This window comes from Gigantopelta aegis, chromosome 3, assembly GCF_016097555.1.
Source record: "Gigantopelta aegis isolate Gae_Host chromosome 3, Gae_host_genome, whole genome shotgun sequence".
Lineage (NCBI taxonomy): Eukaryota > Metazoa > Mollusca > Gastropoda > Neomphalida > Peltospiridae > Gigantopelta > Gigantopelta aegis.
The window spans coordinates 90,155,470-90,183,290 of record NC_054701.1 but is presented as its reverse complement, the minus strand read 5'-3'; the positions used below and the strand labels follow the sequence as shown (position 1 = coordinate 90,183,290).

The 27,821-nt window shown below is 35.2% G+C and overlaps 2 protein-coding genes across 4 annotated transcripts in view; one reads left to right on the top strand and one right to left on the bottom strand.

The window, feature by feature from the left end:
* LOC121369305 (nuclear receptor corepressor 1-like) overlaps nt 1–2,673 on the bottom strand; it is a 102,331-nt gene extending 99,658 nt beyond the window's left edge. For all 3 annotated transcript variants that reach the window (XM_041494274.1, XM_041494275.1, XM_041494277.1), the window contains exon 1: nt 2,582–2,673. In XM_041494274.1, coding sequence (XP_041350208.1) covers nt 2,582–2,607 — 26 coding nt within the window. In that variant the 5' untranslated portion in view covers nt 2,608–2,673. The remainder of the gene's footprint in view (nt 1–2,581) is intronic.
* Nucleotides 2,674–2,844: 171 nt separating this feature from the next.
* LOC121369304 (Meckel syndrome type 1 protein-like) lies at nt 2,845–27,580 on the top strand. Its single transcript, XM_041494273.1, has 20 exons — nt 2,845–2,921; nt 6,826–6,982; nt 8,971–9,053; nt 9,249–9,318; nt 10,557–10,657; nt 11,508–11,639; nt 12,433–12,575; nt 13,695–13,740; nt 14,419–14,455; nt 14,974–15,030; nt 15,539–15,581; nt 15,906–15,968; nt 17,140–17,210; nt 17,353–17,431; nt 17,814–17,921; nt 19,567–19,700; nt 20,879–20,961; nt 21,845–21,904; nt 22,529–22,566; nt 26,399–27,580. The coding sequence occupies exons 1-20, from the start codon at nt 2,845–2,847 to the stop codon at nt 26,488–26,490; spliced, it is 1,674 nt and encodes a 557-aa protein (XP_041350207.1). The 3' UTR covers nt 26,491–27,580.
* Nucleotides 27,581–27,821: the final 241 nt, after the last annotated feature.

Here is a 27,821-nt window from a genome sequence, read left to right as displayed (position 1 = left end):
TAATGAATTAAGGAAAAAAAAAAAAAAAAAGACTTCAAAACTATAATAAATATATATTTTTTTTTTTATCAAAACGACTCCTTACAAAAGAGATTTAGGGCAATCAAACCCTGGGTGAACCGAAACTAAGCAAAACGGCTCAGGGTTCGAAATTGTTTCAGGGTAAAACAACCTGGCCTGGTGCTTATAAAAGTTAAAACGTTAAAAGTCTAGACTCGAGATTCTAATAGAACCCGAGACACTAATGTCATGACAACACCATACAAATTGTATGCACGTGACATCATTAGAGCTTGAGTCTGGACTCTAAAATAGTTATAAGCACGGGCCCAGGAATCAGTTTTAGCACTGTATGATGATAGTAAGGAAGGTGTTTATTTTTTAATTGTTTAAGTTCATTGCACATGCCTTAAAACTCAAATACACAAAAAATAATTTTTCAATCTTTATTTGCACATTTTTCATAACTGGCTGATCAAGGCTTCTTTTGTGAAAAAAATAGGACATCGTTAAAGATCACCTGTAAGCAATTTTTGTTAAAGGAATGCTTAAGCAAGGCTTTTGCACTGGTATGCATATTCAACGATATATAATGCACATTATTGCTTAATATCAACAAGTATAATCTTATATTTAATTAATAAAACGGTTAAATGTGACAACATCCCAAAGAATACACCCTCTGTCGAGCCAGTGGTTATGTAATACTTAACGCATAACATCAGGAATGAGTCTTAGAACTAGAGAAACAAATGTACCTGATCTTTGTGGGATAATAAAATAGGCATGCATTGCAATGTACCAATTACGTAGTCCCAATAAAAAGAAAATTATCATTTGGATATTGTGAAAAGTTGTTTTTGCTCCAACATAGCACACCAATAGGCCTAATAAGTGTACAATTTTTCCTTTGGATTATTTAACAGAGAAAAATACTATAACCCCATTTCGTTCTGTTAATACAACTTAAAATATATTTAGTTAAATAGTTTATTACATTTATGACGTCATTTATGTTGTTTTAAAAGTCAGGTTGACCGTGTCGTAAATTACTATTTTTGTTTACACTGTGCATCACTTTACCCCAAGCTAGAGTACAGCCGTGTCTGGTGTATCGACGCGTCCTGCGATTTGGCGCACTTAGTATTTTGCTTAAGTACACTTAGGAAGTTGTCATGTTGTCAGTGTTTTAACAAATTAAAGTTCAATTCATCTTTCAATGGTTAACCAAGTATCAGCATATTATTGTTATGGGTGCAAATTAAAATTATTATAATTATCAATAATTATATATCATAATTTCAAAATAATAATTGTGTTTTCGTATATATAAACGCGAAGTAGGTCAGCCTTATTGATATTAAGAATGTTGAAACCAGTCTAAAAAAATACTTTCCCATATTTTTAAAATTATAGTAAACTGTATAATTATTTTTCAGTTATTTTTATTTAAACTGTAATGGAAAACACAGAAAAATGCAAACAAAATGAGTTTTAACACCTTGATTGACGGTCATTCCAGTTCACAGTTGTCACATTGTTACAAAAAATAATTTAAGCGAAATAAGATTCACGATCTACCCGAGAAAAAAAATCCATGTAGGCATCTTATAGCCATGTATGGCAATGAACATGTATGTATCTGCAGTACTGTGCCACTTGACAAAACAATTCCGAAACCGACCATGAGATGGGTCATGTGTGATCGTTCATTTTCATAGTAATAAAAAACAAAAAAGTGCTAAAATAATCTTGGGATAATAGTGTAGTGTTTATGGGCTACAAAGTGAAGTCATGGGCGGTCTATAAATAGCGGGGTCACTGATCCACAAGTACTGCGCTGAATCACTGGCCATGCAAATCCTTTTGGATACATGGGGGTATCTACAATTATGCACAATTTTAAAATGTTTATTTACTATAGACATAAAACAATGTGTAGTGTATTTCAGATTATGCACGGCTTCATTGGTAAGAGACACATTTTATTCAGTATTTCAGTGTTCACAGAGAAAATGGTCTTGAATGCTCAGGTGTGTCAATACACCAGACAGCACTGTACTGCATGCCTCAAAAACAAAAGAAAATGGCTGCCCCTAGTTAGCAGGAATAATCACATTTTTATATTAACTCTAAAATTAACCATTTTTCATTTGTTAAAGTGTCAGTATGTGTTGGTGGTGCGGGTATGCATTTTTCCGACACATAAGATGATAAGGCTCATGTTTGAGTTTACTCTCCCTTTAAAAGAATGTGGAAGTAAAATGGGACGGTTTTCAATGCAGGGCGGTTTTCAGTAGTTTAGAATAATGAACTACAATTTACAGCTGAAAAAGAAAGAAAGAAAGATGGAATAAAAGAACGAAAAAAAGCCATTCCTGGGCAAAACTGGATTACTTTGCGACTTTGTCAACAAGAACTTGCTGGACAGGCCAAAACTATCGAACATCCCATTGTAAAAAAAGTCAAAATTGGTTGCTTTATGAGCACAATTACTACGGTTTTTGAAGTAAGTCAATATCAATTTTGAAGAAAGTTAACTAAAGCAGACTATATCACAAAGCAACTGGCCATAGTATACCTTTCGCTGGGTTGTCGTCCTGACATACTTCTATTGACTTTGGTCCGCCATTAGCTGTCATGACGTCACATTTGTCAGTCCCACACTCAAATGTCAATACCAGGACCAAAAGTCTTTTTAAAAACAACTTTGATACACGCTTGCAAAACAATTGATCTTCGATAAACCATTCACCTTTCCATCTCTATAAAAAAGAAGAAATAAAATAACTTCTTTTTTCTTTTCTTTTTTAATGATTTGCTGCAGTCCTATTATGTTTGGAAATGGCGGACCTCGGTGATCCCGATGTTGGGACAGTTTTTTACAGAACAAATGATCCAATTGAAAACCTTAAAATCAAGTATGTATTTTGCAAAACTATTTGTATAAATTATTGTTTGTGCAGTAATAATATGTTATGTTTGATGTGGGTTTCAAATGTGGCTACACATTTTAAAACGGGTTTTTGGAAACTTGTTTGTGCATGAAAATTGAAATGGAAGGTCAAATCCATTGACACTTGACACATATTAGCATACATAAATAAATTATATATAATTTCACAATGTTTTGCGTTAAGCAGTATATCACTAGAGGACACACACATTACATTTTCCATCAGAATATTTATTTTTAATAAATATTTTGAATCCTTGAAATACTGATAACATTCTCCATAAAAGTATCATCTTCGTATGTATTATGATGCAGTATGTATTTTGGTGCGCAATCTTTAAATAGCAATTGTGCGTCATCAAAGAAAAACTATGACGTCAAATGCAGATATTTTTGTTGAAGGAAGTATTTTTTTGGAAAAATATCCACCCGGTCCCCCCTAACCCTAACCCTAACCCTAACTCCAACCCTAACCCCAACACTAGCCCTAACCCCAGCCATAACCCCAACCCTAACCCTAACCCTAACCCTAACCTTAACCCTAACCCTAACCCTCAACCCTAACTAAAAATAATAATGGAGGGGACCGGGCGGATATTATACCATTTTTTTATTGATAAGAATAATGCAGTGTTTTCAATTTGCCAGTTTGCGGTAAGTATAAACAATTAAAAATGCCATGTAATTAAAAGTACTATTTTCCGTAAGGCACTTTTTTAACATACATAAACATCCCTCTATCTCCAAATTTTCTCAATGAATTTTACTGACCTGCTACACGAAACATTGTCATCTGCTACTATTGAACAGGGTTCGCACGCATCCTGGAAAACCCTGGAAAGTGCTTATTTTTTATTTTTTTTAACCTGGAAAGTCCTTAAATGTCCTGGAAAAGTCAGTTTACCTCCTGGAAAGTACTGGAAATTTGAAATTTTGTTTCAAATTTTTTTTTAGTGATGTTACAAATACATTAAATAATCGTGTTTGACTCAGGTACCCCTCCCCCAAAAGAAAGAAAGAAAAACCCCCAGGTCGACTGCCATTGGTCAGTTGTTGAGCAGGAAATACTGTGTTGGTTTATTTGGTCTATAGATAGGCGTAGTGGTGCTCTAACGAGCACGAGTAGATAATCTTAATTGAGATAGCGACACAATTCTTCAAGCATGGAATCCGGATAAAAAATATATACCAGTATGACATTAAAAAAAAGAAAAAGAAAAACGGGTAGATGCGAAAATGCGTCTGACGTCATATAAGTTGACTACTTGCATGTAAATAATTTTATGGACCTGTTAAATCCCGACAACTTCGAGTAACTGAATAAATCCATTTAGCTCATAAACGTTAATTAAACAGTGTATAATTAAGTAGGAATTAACACCTCACAAAGTGAGCTATCGCTTTAACAATGGCCCACCACTTGGGTCTGAATCCTGTGCGGCGAGTCGTGACCATGATTAATCCTTTGACCGGAAAGAAGCCCATATCTTTAAATAAACCCCATCGATGTAACGTGAGATTAAGAATGAGTTTAACACCATAGAGATTTGCAAAGGTCTCCTTTCAACAATCGTAACAGTGTATAACATTGTTACACTTGTTGCTTTTGGTGGTGTCGCCCATGTTTATTCATCTACTTGAGCCAAGCCAAAACAAAGGAATGTATATTTCAGAATGCGCATGTGTAACACGCTTTGATTTAGCAGCTGAGCTTTAGCTGCAAGGATTTAATTGACAACTAATTTACACAAGGAGGCGTGGACAAGACCGGTTTAGATCACACAAATAATTATAAACGTTCTAAGCTGTTTCATACTTGTTTGTGTGTATATATATATATATATATGTGTGTGTGTGTGTGTGTGTGTATATATATATATATATATATATGTATGTATATATGTATGTGTGTGTGTGTGTTATTTTGCTTTATTTACTCTTTTTTTTCTTATATGATGCATATTATATTTTATTATTAATTTTTGTTTTAGGTGAAAACATTCTATTCTAAAAGTGGACACACTGAAGCAATAGTTACCTAGCCAAGTTGATTGCTCTATTCTATTTGAGTATTAGATACATGTTTATATCACTATTTTGTACAATGTACAACAAATGTAGTTAATAAAATATTTTATTTCAACAGTTTTAGTTTACAAGTTTACCATCCAAAAGTTATATCCAGAGTTGGGTGTGACTACTGTAGACTGTGTGTAACAAGTATTGTATGTTGGAGACATAGCAGCCATTGACTAAACAATCTGCTAGGGTGTCGTTAAACAAAAACTTCTTTCCAAGTCATATATTCAGACCCCTGGAAAAAGGTAAAATAGTCCTGGAAAATGAACGAAAATAGCCCTTGAAAGTCCTGGAAAATGAAACCATTTGAAGTGTATGAACCCTGATTGAAGTAAACACAAGGCAGTTAGATCACCTGTACGTCAATCTATTTTTATGGACGTCCGAATGAGTCCCCTGTCCTTATTTTATATGCACTGCATAGGATTATATTGGGTCAGGATTAAATGATGTTCAAGTGCATATTACATCTTAAAATAACATCTATTTCACATGAAATGTAAAGTGGACATTGTTTTGAATAATACTAATAATAAACAAACAAAAAAGTCTCAAATGGCTGTCAAATTTACTCCCACCCTATCAATGTACAAATAGTGACTATGTTTGCACTGGGCTATATGGTTTACATGTGACAATCTTGTTAAAATGTATTTTAATTGTGTTATTTTTGACGTGTATTATTAATATGGAATTTATGGACCACCATCAATCATTTCCAGTTGTTTGGAGTTGTTTTTCTTGAATATTGGTCATTCACAAGTTATCTGGATGTTCCGCGTCAAAATACATACCGCATCAAAAAGGTTAGAATATTACAGTATGCACATGTAAGCTAAAACTAAAATTAAAAATCTCACTATATATTGAATTTAATGTTTATATTTTAATGATATATATGTTAGGTTATGTCTCTGTAAATAATATCAAGAAAAACATCGTTATTTCTACACTATGCGAGATCGTTGCTTATCTGCGCTAAAACTCATACCGCAAGGATATGTTAATAACCTAACAAATAGACAGTTTACACCACAGTTAAGTTCTTCCTCATTGGCATGTATCAGGCATCCCTGTCAGTGGGCCCATTGGGTTATTTCTTGTTCCAGCCAGTGCACCATGACTGGCATATTCAGACGTTTCGCCCTCATGCCAGTTCGCCCCCAGGTCTGTTCACCCCCAGTCAGTTCGCCCCCAAATAGGATGTCAGTTCGCCCCCACATGCATAACCAGTTCGCCCCCACAAAGGTACCAGTTCGCCCCCCATAAAGATACCACTATGTGTGCCGAGTTTCCTCTAGTGCAACCCTATATGTGTAAAAGTGCTCTTTTTAATTTTATGAAACACTATATATATATATATATATATATATATATTATATATAAATTAATTAAACTGGTGATTATATCATCGGTGCCCCGACTGACTCATGATCCATCCACATCGTGAAAAGACAAAAATTCCTCCCCTGTAAGAAAAGAAACAGTGACACACACACACACGCACACACTAACATGCCTCTAAAGAGGGGCGAACAGGCAAACGGGGACGAATCAACTTGGGGGCGAAATGTCATGGATTCTCAAAGGCCATGGTATGTGCTGTCCTATCTGTGGGATGGTGCCTATATAAAAGATCCATTGCTACTAGTACTAGTAATATAGTGGGTTTCCTCTCCAAGACTATATATCAGAATTACCAAATGTTTGACATCCAATAGCCAATGTGGTCTAGTGGAGTCTTTTAAACTTTGTATCAGGCATGTTGTATTGATTGTCACTATTTTCAGAGTTGATTTGAAGCGTGTAACCACCGCAGCCATAGTTCCTCCAACTGGACCCCAGCAGGATGGTACGGTGGAGTTGCAGGATATGCAAAGTGCGTACCCACAGATTTACGAACCAGAGAGTTTGGTTGTTGAATGGCAGCAGAAGGTCTTTAGCCAGGTTGTGAAATATGTATCTTTGTAAAATATTATTTAAACCAAGTTGTTTAGAAAATAGTGTTTGCAGTGTTGTTTCCTAATGTTCAGCTAAAAAAAACCCATTGTATCAGACAAAAAAACAACAAAAAAACCCCCCAAACCCCCCAAAGATATACCATGTACCATATTTGACCGGAAATAAGCCCAGGGGGCCAAGACAACTCATTGTGAGCTTAGCATGGGGTGGGCTTATTCCCAGAGAAGGGGCCAGTTTTGTTGAAAAAAATATTAATAATAATAATAAAAATAAATAATAATCATTAAATTAACTAATAATAATTAAATTAACTAGGAAGAAAACAAAAAACATTCAGTAGCACATCTATTGATTAGTGTTCCATTTGTTATTAATAAATAATAATTGTTTATTAATTATTAATAAAAAATTTTTGACTAGTATCTAATTATCAGAAACACACCTTCTATGTTAAAATTACTTAAGTGCTGTTTATTTACATCCAAAATTTAATGCCGAGAAGACTTAAAACAACAGCAATTAACAACAAACTCAATAGCGTATACACACATTTTTGACAGTCAGCCAGCTAACACTAAAAAGAATTGTCAATCTAGGTCATTGTTCTTAGCCAATCAGAATAAGGTATTTGCCTAATTAGCATTAACTGCGGACCCAGTGTGATGGTAAAAATAGACATTGGTTTTAGTTCAGACTTGGGTGTGTGTACTTCAAAGAAATACTGCATGCATGAAATTGAAAACAATGTTACACACTGTTACTGTTAAACTGCTAAATCTCACTGGTGGTAAAATATTGTTACATTTGTGTTTAATTATCTGCAGGAGGTATGACCTTTTGAATGAACTTTGAGTAAACTTACAATTTCGTGTTATTTATAAGGTGACGAAGTTGGGGGTGGGCTTATTTACGAATGAGGGCCTAATTTATTAAATGCTATCAAAACGGAGGGGGGCTTATTCAAAGACATGGGCTAATTTCCAGTCAAATACGGTACTTGTTGGATTCGCATTCACTAATTTCATTGAAATTCTTATTAAGTTTACCAGTTGCTGCAAGTCAGTTCAGTTTATCTTTTTGAAGTAAGTTTGTTTGTTTTATATACAGTAGAATCTTGTTGGGTCGAACTCAGGAAGGTCGAATACACCGCAACACTCAACCAAAAATAAAGTCCGGAGTTACACTTACACAATGTTAACTGAATGGTTAGGTCGAACTACCCGATGGGTTGAACACTTTCTCAAGCACCATTGGGGTTCGAGCCAACAGGATTCAGCTATATATATATATATATATATATATATATATATATATATATATATAAATTCAAATGAAGCTTGTTATCGGTGTGCCACTAGAGTGCTCTATACTGTTACAGTAGAGCGGTTACACATATAATATTAACTTGGATATATTATACTTTGACTTCCATGGTTTATTTACATACAATACTGTTTCGTACAGGTCGCGATGTTTGCGACCTGTACGAAACAGTATTGTATGTAAATAAACCATGGAAGTCAAAGTATAATATATCCAAGTTAATATTATATATATATATATATATATATATATATATATATATATATATATATATATATATATATATATAGTGATGTTTTTTTCTCAAATTATTCTAGATGGACAAGTCAGTGAAATCTTCATTATACATTTTTTAATTATCAGTAACTTACAAGATCCTTGAAAATAACTGGATGGATTTTATTTTTGAAATGACTAAACTCTCTATCTTTAAGTACTGCCTATGGAGTCTATAAAAATATATATGTGAGGATGGAAATTACAAAAATTTATTTAATATGTAAAATATATTTGTTAAATTATACCATACAAAGGTATTGCATGTTAATTGGCAGAATAATTTGTTCATGATAAAAATCTTTATAGAACAATTCCTCGTTCCTGAAAATTAAATAGTATTGCATTGCTTATTGTTTTCTTTTTTTTTGCAGAAAGAAATTGAGACCTATAGACATGATAATCCAGATTTTAATGTGATTGAAAGAAAATACCATGAAGAGATTACCATTCTTTTGTAAGTAAACTTTGACTGATGTAGGGTTCTGTAGCTCTTGAAACATGAACCAGTTTATTAATATAATCACTTAAGAATGATATATGAAATGTAACTGAGTGTAGAAATATATGTGACAAATGTTGTGATACCTCTGTATTTTGTGTATTTTAATCTACATATTAATAATTATGAATTAAATGTATTGTTCTGCAGGAAGAACGAAACTCCAACAAACCGCCTCTTCACCTATGTAGACCATGATTCCTTCTCTTACATGGACAGTGTGAGTATATATATATCCATTGTTCACCTTTACTGTCATCAGTAGTTCACACTCAGATTTCGAAAAACAAAGAATTAGCACCCATTGATGGTTTAACATCAGTATTATGGTGCAGTTTATTACTGGATTATATTATCAAATGGTTATTTGATTCTTCTTTGTTACCTTTTCACTTTGTACATTATATAATGTTATTTCATATATTATATTATTATATAACTGTGCTTTACTTTTAAGCCACTTTCTAAGATACATATATATATGTAGGTAAATCGTAACAAAAATAAAATATCATGTTGTCATCAATTAAATTATTACATGTAATGTCTTTGTTCATATTTGTTATCTCAGTGCTTGATTATATGTACTGGTTGGTTTCTTCTCAGGCTTCCTGCCAAACAATTATTTAAGGGTACGTAATCAGGGCTAGCTCTGGGCAAGCAAAACAAGTTGACAAATTGTCTATTAAACTTCAACATTTCACAAATTGTCAATTATTTTCTAAAAACATGTCAATTATTACATGAAATTTATCGCCAAACTAAAATAAAATTTGCCAACTGCTTTCAAAATTTGCAAATTGGCGAATTTGGCGAGTGCCAGAGCTTGCCCTGGTAATTAAAACAAACGAGATAATAAGTGCCCCTAATAGGTGGATATGGGTCTAAAATGTGTTCAGATTAAACACTGACTTCATATAGTTTGACAAACACCATTTCACTTTCTGTAATCTATCTATCTAAAAAAGATAAAATATATATCCATTATTTTCCAAGAATTTAAGGTGTGTAATTTTACCTTCCGTACCCTATGACAGAAACCCTCCTTCTTGTAATGAAGAGAAAATTGGAGTAACATTTCAGTTGCTATTGTTATATATGATATATATAAAGACAGATGAAATTGTCCCAGATTTATCCAGAATTTCCCTATTTTTTATTAGTCTGTACATCGTTTCCAGTTTTTTCATGCTGATTTAAAATGTTTCATATTTTGGGTTTCAAACTTACGATATGCTTTCTGTTGATCTCACTTGCCGACCACCAACATTAAAATTTCCATGTTTGTTTTTCATAACCCATTTCCATCTGTCGTGTAGTTCTAAGCAATAACATTACATCTGTGTCACATCTTAGTTTGTCGCATGTGTAACGAGAACGGATGATTTGATACATAATATATCTTTTGTTGCAAATGGATTTCTTCTTAACTTTTTACTATTATTATTTTTTGTTCAGTTGTACATGACTACATCACCTAAAGAAAAACCAAGCCACCTGGCTGTCAAACTTAGTGAGGTTCGCCAACGCAGATTTGGAGGTCGCCAAAAAAGGGAAAGGTGTTCAATGTATTGTTTCTGGAGAAATTCCTATATTGTAACACTGAACGCTCTTTTTTCAGTTAAATCTGAAAAAAGAACACTAAACTGTTTGTAAAAAGTATATTTGATCAATATTATAATAGTGTCTGTAAAGAAGAGTTAAAATAAAAATAAAACCAATTTATCTAGATGGGCCAAATATTTTAAATGGTGCCATATCATGTTGCTAAGCAGTGGTAGTAAATCAAAGAAATACATTTTATTTCTTTGTGTTATACAAAACATATAGTGTAGTAGCAGCCAAACCAGTTTATATGTTTGTTTTGTTTCACCTTAACACTCAAAAGGTATTATATAGTTTACAGCAATGATGGCTTATACTTTTGCATTTAGCTGAAGGCTAAACTTTTGCATGTAGGTCCATTTCTCTAAACTTACACATCCTAGGTCAGTGAAACGTAAGTTATTGTTACTCAGTGTTCCATCTCAGTTCATATTTTTACAAAGGTTATAACAGTAAAACATGTAATTTAATTATTTATTTATTTTCGTTTTAAGACCTGCATTAATCATGAATGTTCTTTATTCACTGAATCAATTTATATTTAGTGAGATGTTTAATGCCACAGAATTCCTGTTTTACACTAAACCTGTATATTAAAAATGGCAATTAACCTTTAACAATTAAAGTATTTACGGACTGTTTATTTTCATGTTGGTCAAATAAGAGCTTATTTTGTAAGGGTTATCACTTTCCAGTCACGATTAGAACACATTTTATAATTTTCAGTAGTTTTAATGTGTTGCCTTAAGTGTTCTGTATTTAGAGAGTATTTTTACTGATGGATTGTTTTTCGTTTTGTTTTAGAGAATATAGCAACATTCCGAAATCAAATGTCATTGAACCAAAACCATCGAAAGAATTCTTGCTCAAGAATCACTTGGTGCCACCACCTTTACAAGTGATGTACATAATGGCAGATCTCAGTCCAAAGGGCAGGTAACCCATTCAATATCAGTCGCTGGTTAGGAATAGATTTTTACTAAAATTTTACACCCAACTTAACTTACTTGACACATGTACATCCAATTGATAACTAATATTATGAAGACTCAGATCAGGAAAAGGTCAGCACCTACTTCCACATTTAGTTTTAGTATTGAAGTGTCGGTGAACAAGGGATGAGATTTTACCTGTTAGAAATGATCAGCAATACATCTTCTAGGTTCATAGTCGTATATGGGTTGTTCCAATTTAATACAAGGGATGAGGTTTTACCTGTTAGAAATGATCAGCAATACATCTTCTAGGTTCATAGTCGTATATGGGTTGTTCCAATTTAATACATGGGGAAGACTTGAAGCTATATAATTGTTAGTTTATGTGTATCTGCTGATGTTTTTTCTTTGTGTAATAAAAAAAATCTTTTTGTGGATGAAGGGTATACAAAAAAAATGCCTCACACTTTCGTTATGTCATTAATTCTGGAATAGCCTTATTTGAATATAGACTGAAGATTCAAATGTATATTGTGATGTCTTTTGTTTTTTTCTCACTATCTAGACTAAGTTTCATGCATTCCATATGCTAGACACCCACTAGCCATTAATTAAAAGTAATTGCTGAAGTGTCATTAAACAAGCATTCCATTGCTTTCTTTAGACGTTGAACAAGCAGTTTTCATCAAAATAACTCTAGATGATGTATTTTATTGTCATATTTTATGGTTGGAGTTAAAATATATTGATGTAACCTTTAAATAATATATATTTTTAATTTCTCCCATTTCCAGCCCGCCGAGTCCAGATAATGAATATGTGTTGTGTGAGATTGTTCTTCAGGCTCCGGGTGTCCTGTCCATCAATCCCGACTTCAACTGCGGCCGTGTGCCATACATCGTGGAAACAACGTCGCACAGTAATGACTGTGGTGGTGGTAAGTACTATAATCAATTGTATAATACATACATCGTGGAAACAACATCGCACAGTAATGACTGTGGTGGTGGTAAGTACTATAATCAATTGTATAATACTTACATCGTGGAAACAACGTCGCACAGTAATGACTGTGTGGTGGTGGTAAGTACTGTAAACATTTGTATAATACTTACATCGTGGAAACAACGTCGCACAGTAATGACTGTGGTGGTGGTGAGTACTGTAATCATTTGTATAATACTTACATCGTGGAAACAACGTTGCACAGTAATGACTGTGGAGGTGGTAAGTACTGTAATCATTTGTATAATACTTACATCGTGAAAACAACGTCGCACAGTAATGACTGTGGTGGTGGTAAGTACTGTAAACATTTGTATAATACTTACATCGTGGAAACAACGTCGCACAGTAATGACTGTGGCGGTGGTAAGTACTATAATCATTTGTATAATACTTAGCTACTCTCTACTAGCAGAAGGATGCCCACTCTGAACAGTTGATAAAACATATCCATTTTACACCATCATGAGTACTATGGTGATTTTTATCGGATATTAAATGACTTCCATTTCATATCATGTTTACGTCTCAAGTAAAATTGTTTTTAATTGTCACAAGGAACTTAAACTTGATATGACATGGAGGAAAATTTAATATCCTATTTATTTACCCATAATTATCAATTTTAATTTATGTCACTGAACTTGTTTAATTAATGTGGTGGAAAGGTCATAGCATTGGCCATTCATATAAATTGAAGGTGTGTTCAACTTTTGTATTCTAGTGGGACATATCAGCTTGATGTGAACCAAGATACTTTTAACCATTTGGCTAATGATGTCTGATCCTGAACATAACTAGGTTGTTATTCAGTTCTAAGTGTAACAATATTACCAGTTCACTGTGTTAGTTTGTTATTTGCTTCATCTATTATAATGATTGTAAAAAAATATTACATATTATGTATTCATATAAGGTGGGTATCACAATTATACGTTTATAGCAATAACATTTATAAAGGGTTCATTTTTGTGCAGATTCTTTAATGCAGTTTATTTATTGTAATACTAGTTCATATTTTGTGTTTAAAATTACATCTTCTGTGTTGTAGAAATATTTGAATACACCATTGATCATAAATCGAAGAGGCAAAACAGGCAAGTAATTTGAGAATTACTGATCAGGTTATTTAAATATCTGATTCAATCAAATACATTTGTTTGTATCACTCCAATCCTCAATATATTCATAAGACAAACTTCTGTAGCTTTATGCCTTTTGTGATATTTAATATGCTGTAAATCATGAATATATTGGTACAAATGATGCATTATTTGTTTGACAATAGCACCACCAAAAATAAAATAACAAAACACTAAAGACAACACCCCCCCCCCCCCCCCCCCCCCCACACACAAAACCCTCAAGAAATGTATGGGTGCATCTGCTAAAATAAAGGATGTGGCTCAGTTGGTAGAGTGTTCACCTGAGGTACTTGAATACTAGTATCACCTCTTTGGTGAGCCCATTCTCAGACAGGTTTCTCCCACTCCAACCGGTGGAGCCCCACATCTGGTAGATCAAACACCTCAGACGTCCAACAGCTGGTGATTAATAAATCAGTGTGCTTTAGTGGTGCCATTAAACAAATCAAACCTTAACTGTTAAATGAAAACACTATTTTATGTCAATAGAAAGTAATTATGGTAAAGTGCAATCAAACATTTAGCAGATACATTAATAAAAAATATTCATGTGAGTGTGTACTTCTGATAACAATAATATCATGACCCATTATTTTCCTAACTTACAGTACTTGATGTTTGTATTTTCAGTCAAGAGAAGGACAAGGAAGTGAAAATGTACAGAGAGGTAGGAATTTACAGTGTTTACGTTGTGTAATATTGTCAAAAAACGGTTAATCAAAGTCAGTAAGATTACTTTAGTTATTAGCAGTCTTTTTAGTTTTACACATTGGGAATAAACTGGTCAAATACATGGTCATCATTTCATTTTTCTCATAATATCCATTTACCATTAAATGTTAAGGCAAGAATACAACATTAATTATATGGTTGTGTTAATACTGAAATAATAAATCAGGATGCAACATGCATAAAAGCCAGAGTATAAAGTATACCAAGTAATTATTATGTAATGGTGGATATTGTGGTATAACAGTTGTTATAGTGGATTTTTTAAATTAGTACTGTGTACTACTGACCTTATCTTGTCTGATACTTTTATTAGAAAATATGTAGCTTGACAGTTTCCACTGAACAATTTTAATATTTGATAAGCATGTATACACATAAAGTTAATTGTTTTTATTGATAAATATTTTGATGTAAATTAGTTTATGTATTAATATAACATTTATTTGAAACCAGGTGTACAATCGGCACAAAGACTTCCTGCAGGCCTGTATTGGACATGATTTTGAGATTGTGAGTATCACAGACAGTTATTACAGTTATTCTTCATCAGTACGGCGGGCTGGAATGTGCTATTTCAGAAACTCCTGTTGGTCATGAGATTGAGATGTCAGACACTGGCAAAAGGACAGCAAGCTTGTAACCAGACAAATAGATATGTACCGACTTTGTAGTAACCATGCTGTGTCTATAAACTAAGCTTTATTTCATTTCAATTTAATTTTAATGATAGCATCCAATTATAGTGCAAGCATGCTATCCTGGCCACACACCTCAGTAGCTATCAGGCAGTCTGTCAAGGGCAGGAATTAGTGCTTACCGAGAGAGAAGTGACCTTATGTTTCACAATAGTTATATGTTAAACTTCACAATAGTCGGGAATAAGTACTAGAATACAAAATATTATGTATGACTTTTACCCTTTCAAAGTATGTTGAAGTATTTTAAGTAATGACTGTATATTCTTATTCTTACTGGTGTTTTGCATTTTGTTTTTTGAACATGTATTTTTATATTGCAGCCAATGCCGAATGTTCTAAGACTAGTTGTTTATGGAGAAATAGGTAACTTGTTTACTTCTTACGTTAACAGTTGATTCAGAACAAATCTAGTCATATTTACTAGATATTTTAGTTGGATGTAGAATATAATCCATTTTGAGGCAACATCATTATATCCCTAATGTCTGTCCTTGTAGTGTAGTAGTAATTCTAATAGTAATATTATTCCTATAATATATCTTAATAATACAGAAAGATCAGGTAACAACAAAGATTACTTGTTGAAGTCACTTTATAAAATATTCAAATTGTTTATCTAGATTTACTTGATATAAATGTGTGTTTTTGTTTGGGGATTGTATTCATCTTTAAAAAAATTATTTTCAGAGTCTACCAAAGGATTTGAAAGTGAAAGTTTATATCTTAATTTCTTTGTGGATTTGCCAAAACGTGAGTAGGCCTACAAGATCTTCAGTGACAAAACATTCACAGTTATATTACTATTCATGCAAGTGATTCTGTAAATGTTTGCTTACTTGTTGGATGTGTATATTGCCTTTTACTTGTACTTGATAGAACCTTTTGATATCTGTTTGCAAACTTGATACTTCAATGTAAGAATGCTGTTAAAATTTTCTACAAAAGCACTGAATTATTGAAAGTGAAATTATTAATGTTACCAGAAGTTTTTTAACATTGAATTGAGTATATAGTTGGTTCAGTTGTTCATATTATCAAAGTTCACTGATCTATTTGTGTTTATTTCAGTTGTGACAGAGTAGTGGTTAAAACGTTAGATGCTGTGACTGGCCTAGGTAGCATAACATATACTATTTCAGTTGTGACAGTGTAGTGGTTAAAACGTTAGATTCTGTGACTGGCCTAAGTAGCATAACATATGCTATTTCAGTTGTGACATTGTAGTGGTTGAAACGTTAGATTCTGTGACTGGCCTAGGTAGCATAACATATGCTATTTCAGTTGTGACAGTGTAGTGGTTAAAACGTTAGATTCTGTGACTGGCCTAGGTAACATAACATATGCTATTTCAGTTGTGACAGTGTAGTGGTTAAAATGTTAGATTCTGTGACTGGCCTAGGTAACATAACATATGCTATTTCAGTTGTGACAGTGTAGTGGTTAAAATGTTACATTCTGTGACTGGCCTAGGTAACATAACATATGCTATTTCAGTTGTGACAGTGTAGTGATTAAAACGTTAGATTCTGTGACTGGCCTAGGTAACATAACATATGCTATTTCTTGGTGGTAATATTTTTGTCCCTTTTTTACTTTCGGGGCCGGATGTAGCCCAGTGGTAAAGTATTTGCTTGATGCGCAGTCAGTTTGAGATCGATCCATGTCGATGAGCCCATTTTGCTATTTCTCGTTCCAGCCAGTGCACCATCAAAGGCCATGGTATGTGCTATCCTATCTGTGAGATGGTGCATATAAAAGATCCCTTGCTACTAATGGAAAGATGAATTGGGTTTCCTCTTTAAGACTATATGTCAAAATTACCAAATGTTTGACATCCAATAGTCGATGATTAATAAATCAGTGTGCTCTAGTGATGTCGTTAAACAAAACAAACTTTAACAAACTTACTTCTTACTTTCAGACTGGTATGTTGGCAGTCATCAACAGATGGCCTGGGTTACCCAGACTTGTTACACAAAAATAGAAGATAACGTAAGTTGCAATTCATTGTGGCTAGCTTGGTTTACACAACTTACAGAATGTTGGCTCAACTCATTTGAGTATTTCACATGTTTGCTTGTACTTTGTGTATGTGTAATTGATTTTGTAATAGATCATTTCTTTCTAATTTCAGGAAGATGTTGCTCATTTCAGCTATCCTTTTAGTTTTGAACTGTTTTATCGAAATGATTCTGTAAGGGATGACAATAAAGGTAATTTGTATTTGTGAGATTTCGGGGATCTGTTGAATGAATGAAACTGTTTAGAATGTTTGCCATGGCAAAAAGACATCCAATTTTCTGTGGTATGACAAGTTTGTTCTGGAAAGTACTACTTTTAGTGTCTGGCAAACAGAATACCAATTTTGGGGTGAGCAGTTTGACAAAATGATGTGTGAAGTTCTGTTTAATAAACTCATTTTCAAAAACCTTTGCATAGTGATATTGAACATGGGCAGATTAAAGTAAGAATTGGACTTCCCAGGGCTGGGTATGTGATATATGAATAAACAGGTTGCACTCTTCATGTAAAATTAGATATGTGTGTGAGCACTTAGCTTGTTGTGTTTTTCATTAACCACTGTTTAATTTGCAGAGGATATGCCCCACTTTCCTGTGATCATGATAGAAGTCCTTTCTCTTGACTCTTGGAACAGATTTTGTACCGAGGGTTACACGTACATGCAGATTCCTACAAAACCAGGTGAGGTTACTCGTATATGGTGAGGTTACAGATATATCCAGTACCCAAAAATATAGGTCACGTGATATAAGTTTGATTCGCCTCAAGTAAAATCTTTAACAGATACTGGAACAATGAACCAATAACAAATTGTTATGTGTGGTTTTAAGTATCTGTGTCGGGCTGTATTTATGCACCATGAACAAATTTGAGGGGAATGATTACCTTCTCTCCCAAGTTAATTTACGGGGAGCCATTGAGGGGAATGTTTACCTTCTCTCCCAAGTTAGTTTACGGGGAGCCATTGAGGGGAATGATTACCTTCTCGCCCAAGTTAGTTTACGGGGAGCCATTGAGGGGAATGATTACCTTCTCGCCCAAGTTAGTTTATGGGGAGCCATTGAGGGGAATGATTACCTTTTCGCCCAAGTTAGTTTACGGGGAGCCATTGAGGGGAATGTTTACCTTCTCTCCCAGGTTAGTTTACGGGGAGCCATTGAGGGGAATGATTACCTTCTCGCCCAAGTTAGTTTACGGGGAGCCATTGAGGGGAATGTTTACCTTCTCGCCCAGGTTAGTTTACGGGGAGCCATTGAGGGGAATGATTACCTTCTCTCCCAGGTTAGTTTACGGGGAGCCATTGAGGGGAATGATTACCTTCTCGCCCAAGTTAGTTTACGGGGAGCCATTGAGGGGATTACCTTCTCTCCCAAGTTAGTTTACGGGGAGCCATTGAGGGGAATGATTACCTTCTCTCCCAAGTTAGTTTACGGGGAGCCATTGAGAGGAATGATTACCTTCTCTCCCAAGTTAGTTTACGGGGAGCCATTGAGGGGAATGATTACCTTCTCTCCCAGGTTAGTTTACGGGGAGCCATTGAGGGGAATGATTACCTTCTCGCCCAGGTTAGTTTACGGGGAGCCATTGAGGGGAATGATTACCTTCTCGCCCAGGTTAGTTTACGGGGAGCCATTGAGGGGAATGATTACCTTCTCTCCCAAGTTAGTTTACGGGGAGCCATTGAGGGGAATGATTACCTTCTCTCCCAGGTTATTTACGGGGAGCCATTGAGGGGAATGATTACCTTCTCTCCCAAATTAGTTTACGGGGAGCCATTGAGGGGAATGATTACCTTCTCTCCCAGGTTAGTTTATGGGGAGCCATTGAGGGGAATGATTACCTTCTCTTCCAGGTTAGTTTACGGGGAGCCATTGAGGGGAATGATTACCTTCTCACCCAGGTTAGTTTACGGGGAGCCATTGAGGGGAATGATTACCTTCTCTCCCAGGTTAGTTTTTCGGGGAGCCATTGAGGGGAATGATTACCTTCTCTCCCAGGTTAGTTTACGAGGAGCCATTGAGGGGAATGATTACTTTCTCTCCCAGGTTAGTTTACGGGTAGCCATTTAAGATATTACCATACTGAGCATTGATATTTAATCCTTTTGGAGTACTTTATTTTTAATTCACACACTAAGGGGAGATAAAAATTAACCTTGAATAAGTCTCAGGTGAGTGTCAAGGAGCCAGTGTGATAGCTCCCCTTAAACGGGGAGGTCTGCTACAGGAAGTAACTCGTAATACAATGGGTGAGAATGAAATGATTTTATTTGCAGTGGTTAAATGTTATGGCATAGCTGACCTGTTTTGCTTAAATTTTTGTACAGGTGTGAGCAAACACACGATCAACTGCTGGCGGCCGGTGGGAAACTCGGTCGTAGATCGACTGCGGCGCTTTTTTATTGGAGGATCACCAGAACTGGAAGATCCCACTTACACATTTGTGCCTTCAACGTTTGAGGTAGATGGCTGTGAAAGTCTCCAGTTTGAAAACCAGGCCTCTGAAAATCGGAATTTGTGCAAACAAGGGTTCAGGGGTGGGAATTCTCCTTGGATCAGCTGTTTTCCTCTCATGGAACATTGTGTTTTCTCGCATTTTAATTGTTCTTTCCTCGAAAATGTGTCGGATGGCATAGATTTTAACCTAGGATTTCAAGAATTTCCGGGACCCCTGTAGATTTCCTCTTTTTTTACAAGTCAGTCACCAATTCCCATCCCTGAAGGGTTTTGTTAGCCAGTTGTTTGACATAAAATGCATGTGGTTTTGTGTAACAGATTTTTCATTTGTAATTTAATTTATAACCTCATTTATGTGATAATAATGGGTTATGAAAATGAGATGGATAATGTGAAAAATATTTAGGACACAGATGTTCAATTCTCAGAGGTTTGATGTCCATCTGTTTGATTTCTACTTAGTTGTTTCTGCAATAAATATAGCATGGCAGCAGATGCTCACTACAAGAGGAGCAAGGTCCTTACTTACAAGGGACTTGCATGTCTGTTAACAAAAGTAAACGGTTGTGACTCAAATTTCTAGGTCCAGGGCAATACCCTGGTCGGGGGTTTCGGGGGTCGATTGCCCTCAATACGGGATCAGGCGATGCCATTTTTTTTTTATCAGGGTGACAATACGGAAACCAAAAGTGGACGAAGCAATTGTCATTTTTGCACACACACAAAAAAGCATGACATTAAAAAAAAGTCCACAATTTCTCTCACAACAGAAATCTGTCTCATGACTGACGGTTAACAGCCATGGACTTGCTAAGGTTGGGGTTTTGTGATCCCTAAGACTAACACATTTCAAGTGAGACTGCACAAGTCCATCATTTACAGGGATATACCGGTTCACCACCATTAACATCAGCCATCTGTTGAACATCTACATTATTATGTGTGTTGACGTAACTGTTTACAAATGATTGATAATTGACACATAATACATCCTGCTGATTTGTCAGAATTACTAACAACATATTACACCAATCCTCTTTCAGTATTAAAAGATAGATTGAGCTTAGTATTGTTTTCAAATCATGATGGTAATAATAATAGTTGATGAGCCAGTAAGAACTATTCCCTACAACTAAGTAATTAGTGTATTTACTGAAGGATTGTTTGATTTATCTTTAACAGGGAAGCAATCTCAGCCGATTTGGTTTCCGCACGGAGTCCACTGGAACTGTCAGCCTGCGCCTTAATGTTCTCATGCAGTCTAGGTCAGTTTGTCTTCACCAGCTTGACCATAACAGGATTTAAGCTACTGCCAAACATAAATAAAGTTGAATTTACCAGATATATTTCATTAGTATTTAAATATTGTCATGTTGCCCAGTTAACTTTATCAGTTTGTACATGTTCCTAACTCATTCGAACCACCTTGGAAATGTTCATACCAGACATCACTTTTTCCTCCTCTGTTTTCTGGGATAAATGTGTCAGTCTGCCATGGTGTTTTGATTCAATTTTTCTCTAAAGAATGCCCCCCCCCCCCCCCCCCCCCCACCATTATTTTGTTTAGTTACATGATATTAGCTTTGGCTAAAGATGTTCTAACCAAATTTGCCAATAGGCTAATAACCCTGAAATACACTTGGCGCAGACCCTAGTATCAGTGAGTGAAAATGGACACTACGTTTAGTTAATCTACAAACCTGCAACACACATTTAGATAAGATTATAACAGAGAGAAGCTAAAGTCTGTGATGTTTAAACGGGCAAATAGTGTCTAAATATAACTAAAGCTTGTCTCAATAACCATTACTTTTGATGAACGTGTGTTTTTAGAATTGTGCATTTTGGAGTATTGCAAAACTTGATGAAAACCCCCCAAAAAAAACCTTGGATGATCAGAACCACATCAGGGGTATGAAAATTAAAATTTAAAATAATAAACTTCTAATTTAAATTATAAAAAATGGCTTTAATAAAGATATACATGTCGCAGAATTTAAAAACTACGGTCGGTCACTTTAATTTATGTGTTCAATAAGGGGCCATATGTAATTGTTAACATTGCCAAGCAAGCAAAACATTGTTGATATGGCAGTTACTAATTTTATCAATACCTTTGTGTTCAAATAGTTACTTTTTATGTTTCAGACAATTTTTAGAGATGAAGGTAAACAAGCGAAATGTGGGAAATCTTCTGGAGAATATGGGGTTTGTATAATATTTAGTCTCATTTTCATAATTATTAGAAATAAATGAAATGGAATGGAAAATACTTTTAATATAAATATCTTCTCACAAATACATGTAGATACAAATTAAGAATAATACTGACTTGACAAACCCTCTAGGGCTGACTCCTCTTAATGTTCCATTTAGAACAGTTCCTCCATGTTAGTTTTCTTCTTGTGATACGTTGTTCTTGATTATCCATTAGCTGCAACCACTAGAGCGCAGGGAATGTACTACTTGCCACAACAATTGTTAAATTGCAAGTGGCTCCTTTGCAGTTTAGTGCACTTGTTTAATTGCTGACACAGTGCCATGGTACAATTAATTTGCAATGGAACTTTACTGCTATCACAAAATTGTCCAAAATGTCTAGGGCCGATCAAGGAACTTTACCATATCTGTTGATGGTGAAAACATGAGTTTTTATGAAACCTTCAGATGTGTGTCCATGTTAACACTATATGATACTTAATAGTCCAATGTTAATTTATGACTTGTCACATATTCTAAATAATATGCATGGTCTATTTAGTTAATAAATGTTAGAAACTGCCTTAAGATTGCAGCTTTAATATATATATATATATATATATATTTTTTCAGAATCACTGCCATGAATGTCAACATTGGAAATGTGCTAGGTTTGTATTTTGTTTTGTTTGGAAACAATACAAGCGCATGTGCAGGGGGTGGTGGTGGTGGTAGGGGGTGTTGGTGGGCGATTTATTTTTTCATATCCCGATTTTTTACATTCCTGTGAATGGATATGGAAGTACTGAGATGTTATCATCAGACACCGGACACCTCGACCCCCCCCCCCCCCCCCTGCAAAATTTTCTGCGCACGCCCCTGCAATACCGTGACATACTTATTCATCTTAATAAATTTACTGTTTAATGTTTGGGTTTTTGTTACTTGAAAAGGAATATGTATATCCACATCAAATTGACATATTATTTTAAAACCTATCACATAACGGGGCTACATTCAGTACCCAGGCTTTGTTATATAATAACCTGATGATCTGAATGTTGAGTGTAAAAATCATGATAGCAAATCTTTTATAATGAAACAGAATTTAGACTTCTCTAAACATTTATTTGTTTGTTGCATTCTTCAGTTATGCTTTTTTCCATTGTGACACTGAAAACAATTATTATTGTTAGATTTTAAATCACAGTCCTTCACATTTCAAAATATCAGGCAAGAGATAAATTGCTTTCCTCATAAGCTCCAAGTGAGTGATTTACATTCCATAGAAAAAAGCTCAAGTAAAACTTGCACATATTGATAGAAATAATTTTTTAATAGTCCACATTGAACAATCATTGTCAATATAATGACATTCAAACACTGGTGTTAAAAAAGTTTTTTTTCAAACAACCAGTAGCTGCACTGTTACAGTATTTTTAGGTGGACAATAAAAAACGCTTCTGAAAAAATTAAAAGCTCTGCATGGAAGACTGCATACCTCTGATATGAAGGACTGAAATCATATAAATAATGCTATTCAGCACATGCTCCTTGTACTTGTTGTTATCGGTTGTGTTGATAGCCAGTATTTGTTATTTCAGAGGCTTTTCAGAAAGCTCGACTAAAGATGTACTTCTTGTTACCTGTCGTTTGTCGATAGGCAGTGTTTGTTCATAGCCAGTGTTTGTTCATAGCCAGTGTTTGTTCATAGCCAGTGTTTGTTATTTCAGAGGCCTTTATGAAAGCTTGTCTAAAGATGTACTTCTTGTTATCAGTCATTTGTTGATAGGCAGTGTTTGTTCATAGCCAGTGTTTGTTCATAGCCAGTGTTTGTTATTTCAGAGGCCTTTAAGAAAGCTCGTCTAAAGATGTACTTCTTGTTATCAGTCATTTGTTGATAGGCAGTGTTTGTTCATAGCCAGTGCTTGTTCATAGCCAGTGTTTGTTATTTCAGAGGCCTTTAAGAAAGCTCGTCTAAAGATGTACTTCTTGTTATCAGTCATTTGTTGATAGGCAGTGTTTGTTGATAGCCAGTGCTTGTTCATAGCCAGTGTTTGTTCATAGCCAGTGTTTGTTATTTCAGAGGCCTTTAAGAAAGCTCGTCTAAAGATGTACTTCTTGTTATCAGTCATTTGTTGATAGGCAGTGTTTGTTGATAGCCAGTGCTTGTTCATAGCCAGTGTTTGTTATTTCAGAGGCCTTTAAGAAAACTCGTCTAAAGATGTACTTCTTGTTATCAGTCATTTGTTGATAGGCAGTGTTTGTTGATAGCCAGTGCTTGTTGATAGGCAGTGTTTGTTCATAGCCAGTGTTTGTTATTTCAGAGGCCTTTAAGAAAGCTCGTCTAAAGATGTACTTCTTGTTATCAGTCATTTGTTGATAGGCAGTGTTTGTTGATAGCCAGTGCTTGTTCATAGCCAGTGTTTGTTCATAGCCAGTGTTTGTTATTTCAGAGGCCTTTAAGAAAGCTCGTCTAAAGATGTACTTCTTGTTATCAGTCATTTGTTGATAGGCAGTGTTTGTTGATAGCCAGTGCTTGTTCATAGCCAGTGTTTGTTATTTCAGAGGCCTTTAAGAAAACTCGTCTAAAGATGTACTTCTTGTTATCAGTCATTTGTTGATAGGCAGTGTTTGTTGATAGGCAGTGTTTGTTCATAGCCAGTGTTTGTTCATAGCCAGTGTTTGTTATTTCAGAGGCCTTTAAGAAAGCTTGTCTAAAGATGTACTTCTTGTTATCAGTCATTTGTTGATAGGCAGTGTTTGTTGATAGCCAGTGCTTGTTCATAGCCAGTGTTTGTTATTTCAGAGGCCTTTAAGAAAACTTGTCTAAAGATGTACTTCTTGTTATCAGTCATTTGTTGATAGGCAGTGTTTGTTGATAGCCAGTGTTTGTTCATAGCCAGTGCTTGTTCATAGCCAGTGTTTGTTCATAGCCAGTGTTTGTTATTTCAGAGGCTTTTCAGAAAGCTCGACTAAAGATGTACTTCTTGTTACCTGTCGTTTGTCGATAGGCAGTGTTTGTTCATAGCCAGTGTTTGTTCATAGCCAGTGTTTGTTATTTCAGAGGCCTTTATGAAAGCTTGTCTAAAGATGTACTTCTTGTTATCAGTCATTTGTTGATAGGCAGTGTTTGTTCATAGCCAGTGTTTGTTCATAGCCAGTGTTTGTTATTTCAGAGGCCTTTAAGAAAGCTCGTCTAAAGATGTACTTCTTGTTATCAGTCATTTGTTGATAGGCAGTGTTTGTTGATAGGCAGTGTTTGTTCATAGCCAGTGTTTGTTCATAGCCAGTGTTTGTTATTTCAGAGGCCTTTAAGAAAACTTGTCTAAAGATGTACTTCTTGTTATCAGTCATTTGTTGATAGGCAGTGTTTGTTGATAGCCAGTGTTTGTTCATAGCCAGTGCTTGTTCATAGCCAGTGTTTGTTCATAGCCAGTGTTTGTTATTTCAGAGGCTTTTCAGAAAGCTCGACTAAAGATGTACTTCTTGTTACCTGTCGTTTGTCGATAGGCAGTGTTTGTTCATAGCCAGTGTTTGTTCATAGCCAGTGTTTGTTCATAGCCAGTGTTTGTTATTTCAGAGGCCTTTATGAAAGCTTGTCTAAAGATGTACTTCTTGTTATCAGTCATTTGTTGATAGGCAGTGTTTGTTCATAGCCAGTGTTTGTTCATAGCCAGTGTTTGTTATTTCAGAGGCCTTTAAGAAAGCTCGTCTAAAGATGTACTTCTTGTTATCAGTCATTTGTTGATAGGCAGTGTTTGTTCATAGCCAGTGCTTGTTCATAGCCAGTGTTTGTTATTTCAGAGGCCTTTAAGAAAGCTCGTCTAAAGATGTACTTCTTGTTATCAGTCATTTGTTGATAGGCAGTGTTTGTTGATAGCCAGTGCTTGTTCATAGCCAGTGTTTGTTCATAGCCAGTGTTTGTTCATAGCCAGTGTTTGTTATTTCAGAGGCCTTTAAGAAAGCTCGTCTAAAGATGTACTTCTTGTTATCAGTCATTTGTTGATAGGCAGTGTTTGTTGATAGCCAGTGCTTGTTCATAGCCAGTGTTTGTTCATAGCCAGTGTTTGTTCATAGCCAGTGTTTGTTATTTCAGAGGCCTTTAAGAAAGCTCGTCTAAAGATGTACTTCTTGTTATCAGTCATTTGTTGATAGGCAGTGTTTGTTGATAACCAGTGCTTGTTGATAGCCAGTGTTTGTTCATAGCCAGTGTTTGTTATTTCAGAGGCCTTTAAGAAAACTTGTCTAAAGATGTACTTCTTGTTATCAGTCATTTGTTGATAGGCAGTGTTTGTTGATAGCCAGTGTTTGTTCATAGCCAGTGCTTGTTCATAGCCAGTGTTTGTTCATAGCCAGTGTTTGTTATTTCAGAGGCCTTTAAGAAAGCTCGTCTAAAGATGTACTTCTTGTTATCAGTCATTTGTTGATAGGCAGTGTTTGTTGATAGCCAGTGTTTGTTGAAAGTCAGTGTTTGATGACAGTCAGTGTTTGTTATTTCAGAGGCCTTTAAGAAAGCTCGACTGAAGATGCTTGGAGCCCGAGAAGAAGCTTCCAAAGCCCTGTTGAAGGATGGTGTAGAGGCCGAATCCTGACTTGATACAGATACGGGTTTAATGTGATAAACAAACACTGGCAGGAGATCACCAGTTCAGGAAAACAGACCAGACAAACTTGGGTCAACTGCAGTGCTTATCTTGTACTTTGTGCTCTATTGTCCTGCCTAATTTCAAACTAAACATACAGTGCCAAACCTTGGGGGGGGGGGGGGGGGGGGGGGATGACTTCTGCGCAGCTAACAAGAAATGCAGTATACTTCTTTTCATTGCTTATCGACTACACGTTGAGGCCAGCTGTGACTATGAATGCTACTGTTGTCTGTAGATCACATGAAGTATACTATTTTAAAAATAGTACAGTGAAACTCATCTGAACATTTCCAGTTTTAAGAGGTGTCTGTATTAGAGATGTACTTTTCTGCACAGATATTTAACAAGGGACTTTGAAAAATATCTGGTTTTGAAGGAATTCCAGTTTACAGAGGATCCGGTTTTGAGAGGTTTCACTGTACTATGAAATTTTAAATACACAGAAAAAAAGCATGTGTGTTAGAGATCTATACTACACAGTTCTCTAACAGCAGGCATTGTTAAACATTATATAATCATGAAATCTATAAAAATCTTATAGATGCAAGTTGAGTAACAAGACATTTCTCTGATTACATGTAACGGACATTGTTATTTATTTTTATTTACTTGATTTGTATGCTTATATCCAACTAAGGTTTGAATGCGCTGTCCCAGGCATGCTCCTCTACTACCTGGGTTGTGTGTTCAGACAGAATATAATGGTTAGTTGCTAGAACTTAGTGAGAGAGATATTAGTGTAGACTTACACTTCACTACTAAGCTGTTCAAACTCATTCTGGGTTGGAATACAAACCCAGTACCCACCAGCCTTGAGTTAATGGCTTGTCCACTGTGCTACTGAAGCTGGTCTGTAGAAGAAACTTGGTAATAGCGACATGTATGCATAATATTGATACATCAGAATGGTGTTAAGTAGCATAAACATGAGAACATTGTCTTATTTCTTGTATTGAGGGCTGATCATTGGCCTGTCCGTCCATACATATTGTATTTATTCTTGCGTATATATATAAATACATATTTTTAAAAAGAAGAATGGCTTTTGTATTTCTTTCCTTTTTAGTATATCCCTTTATTTCTTCACCCTTGATGGTCATCCTCCTTTTGCTCCAGTTCTTCTTCTCCAGTGACATTCTTACTTTCCACTGAAACATCCTTCATAGGAGTGATCCATACAAAAGTTTATGATAATGCAGGGTTTAAGCTGTTCACCAAATCGCAATTGCAATTGCAAGTGCAATTTAAAGTTCAGTTTGTCAGTATGTCATTATCAG

Coding starts and splice junctions, on each gene's coding strand:
- LOC121369304 (XM_041494273.1), top strand. CDS start 2,845: ATGGCGGACCTCGGTGATCCCGATGTTGGGACAGTTTTTTACAGAACA. Junction 9,319..10,556: donor CCTTCTCTTACATGGACAGT/GTGAGTATATAT, acceptor TTTTTTGTTCAG/TTGTACATGACTACATCACC. Junction 22,567..26,398: donor CAACATTGGAAATGTGCTAG/GTTTGTATTTTG, acceptor TTGTTATTTCAG/AGGCCTTTAAGAAAGCTCGA.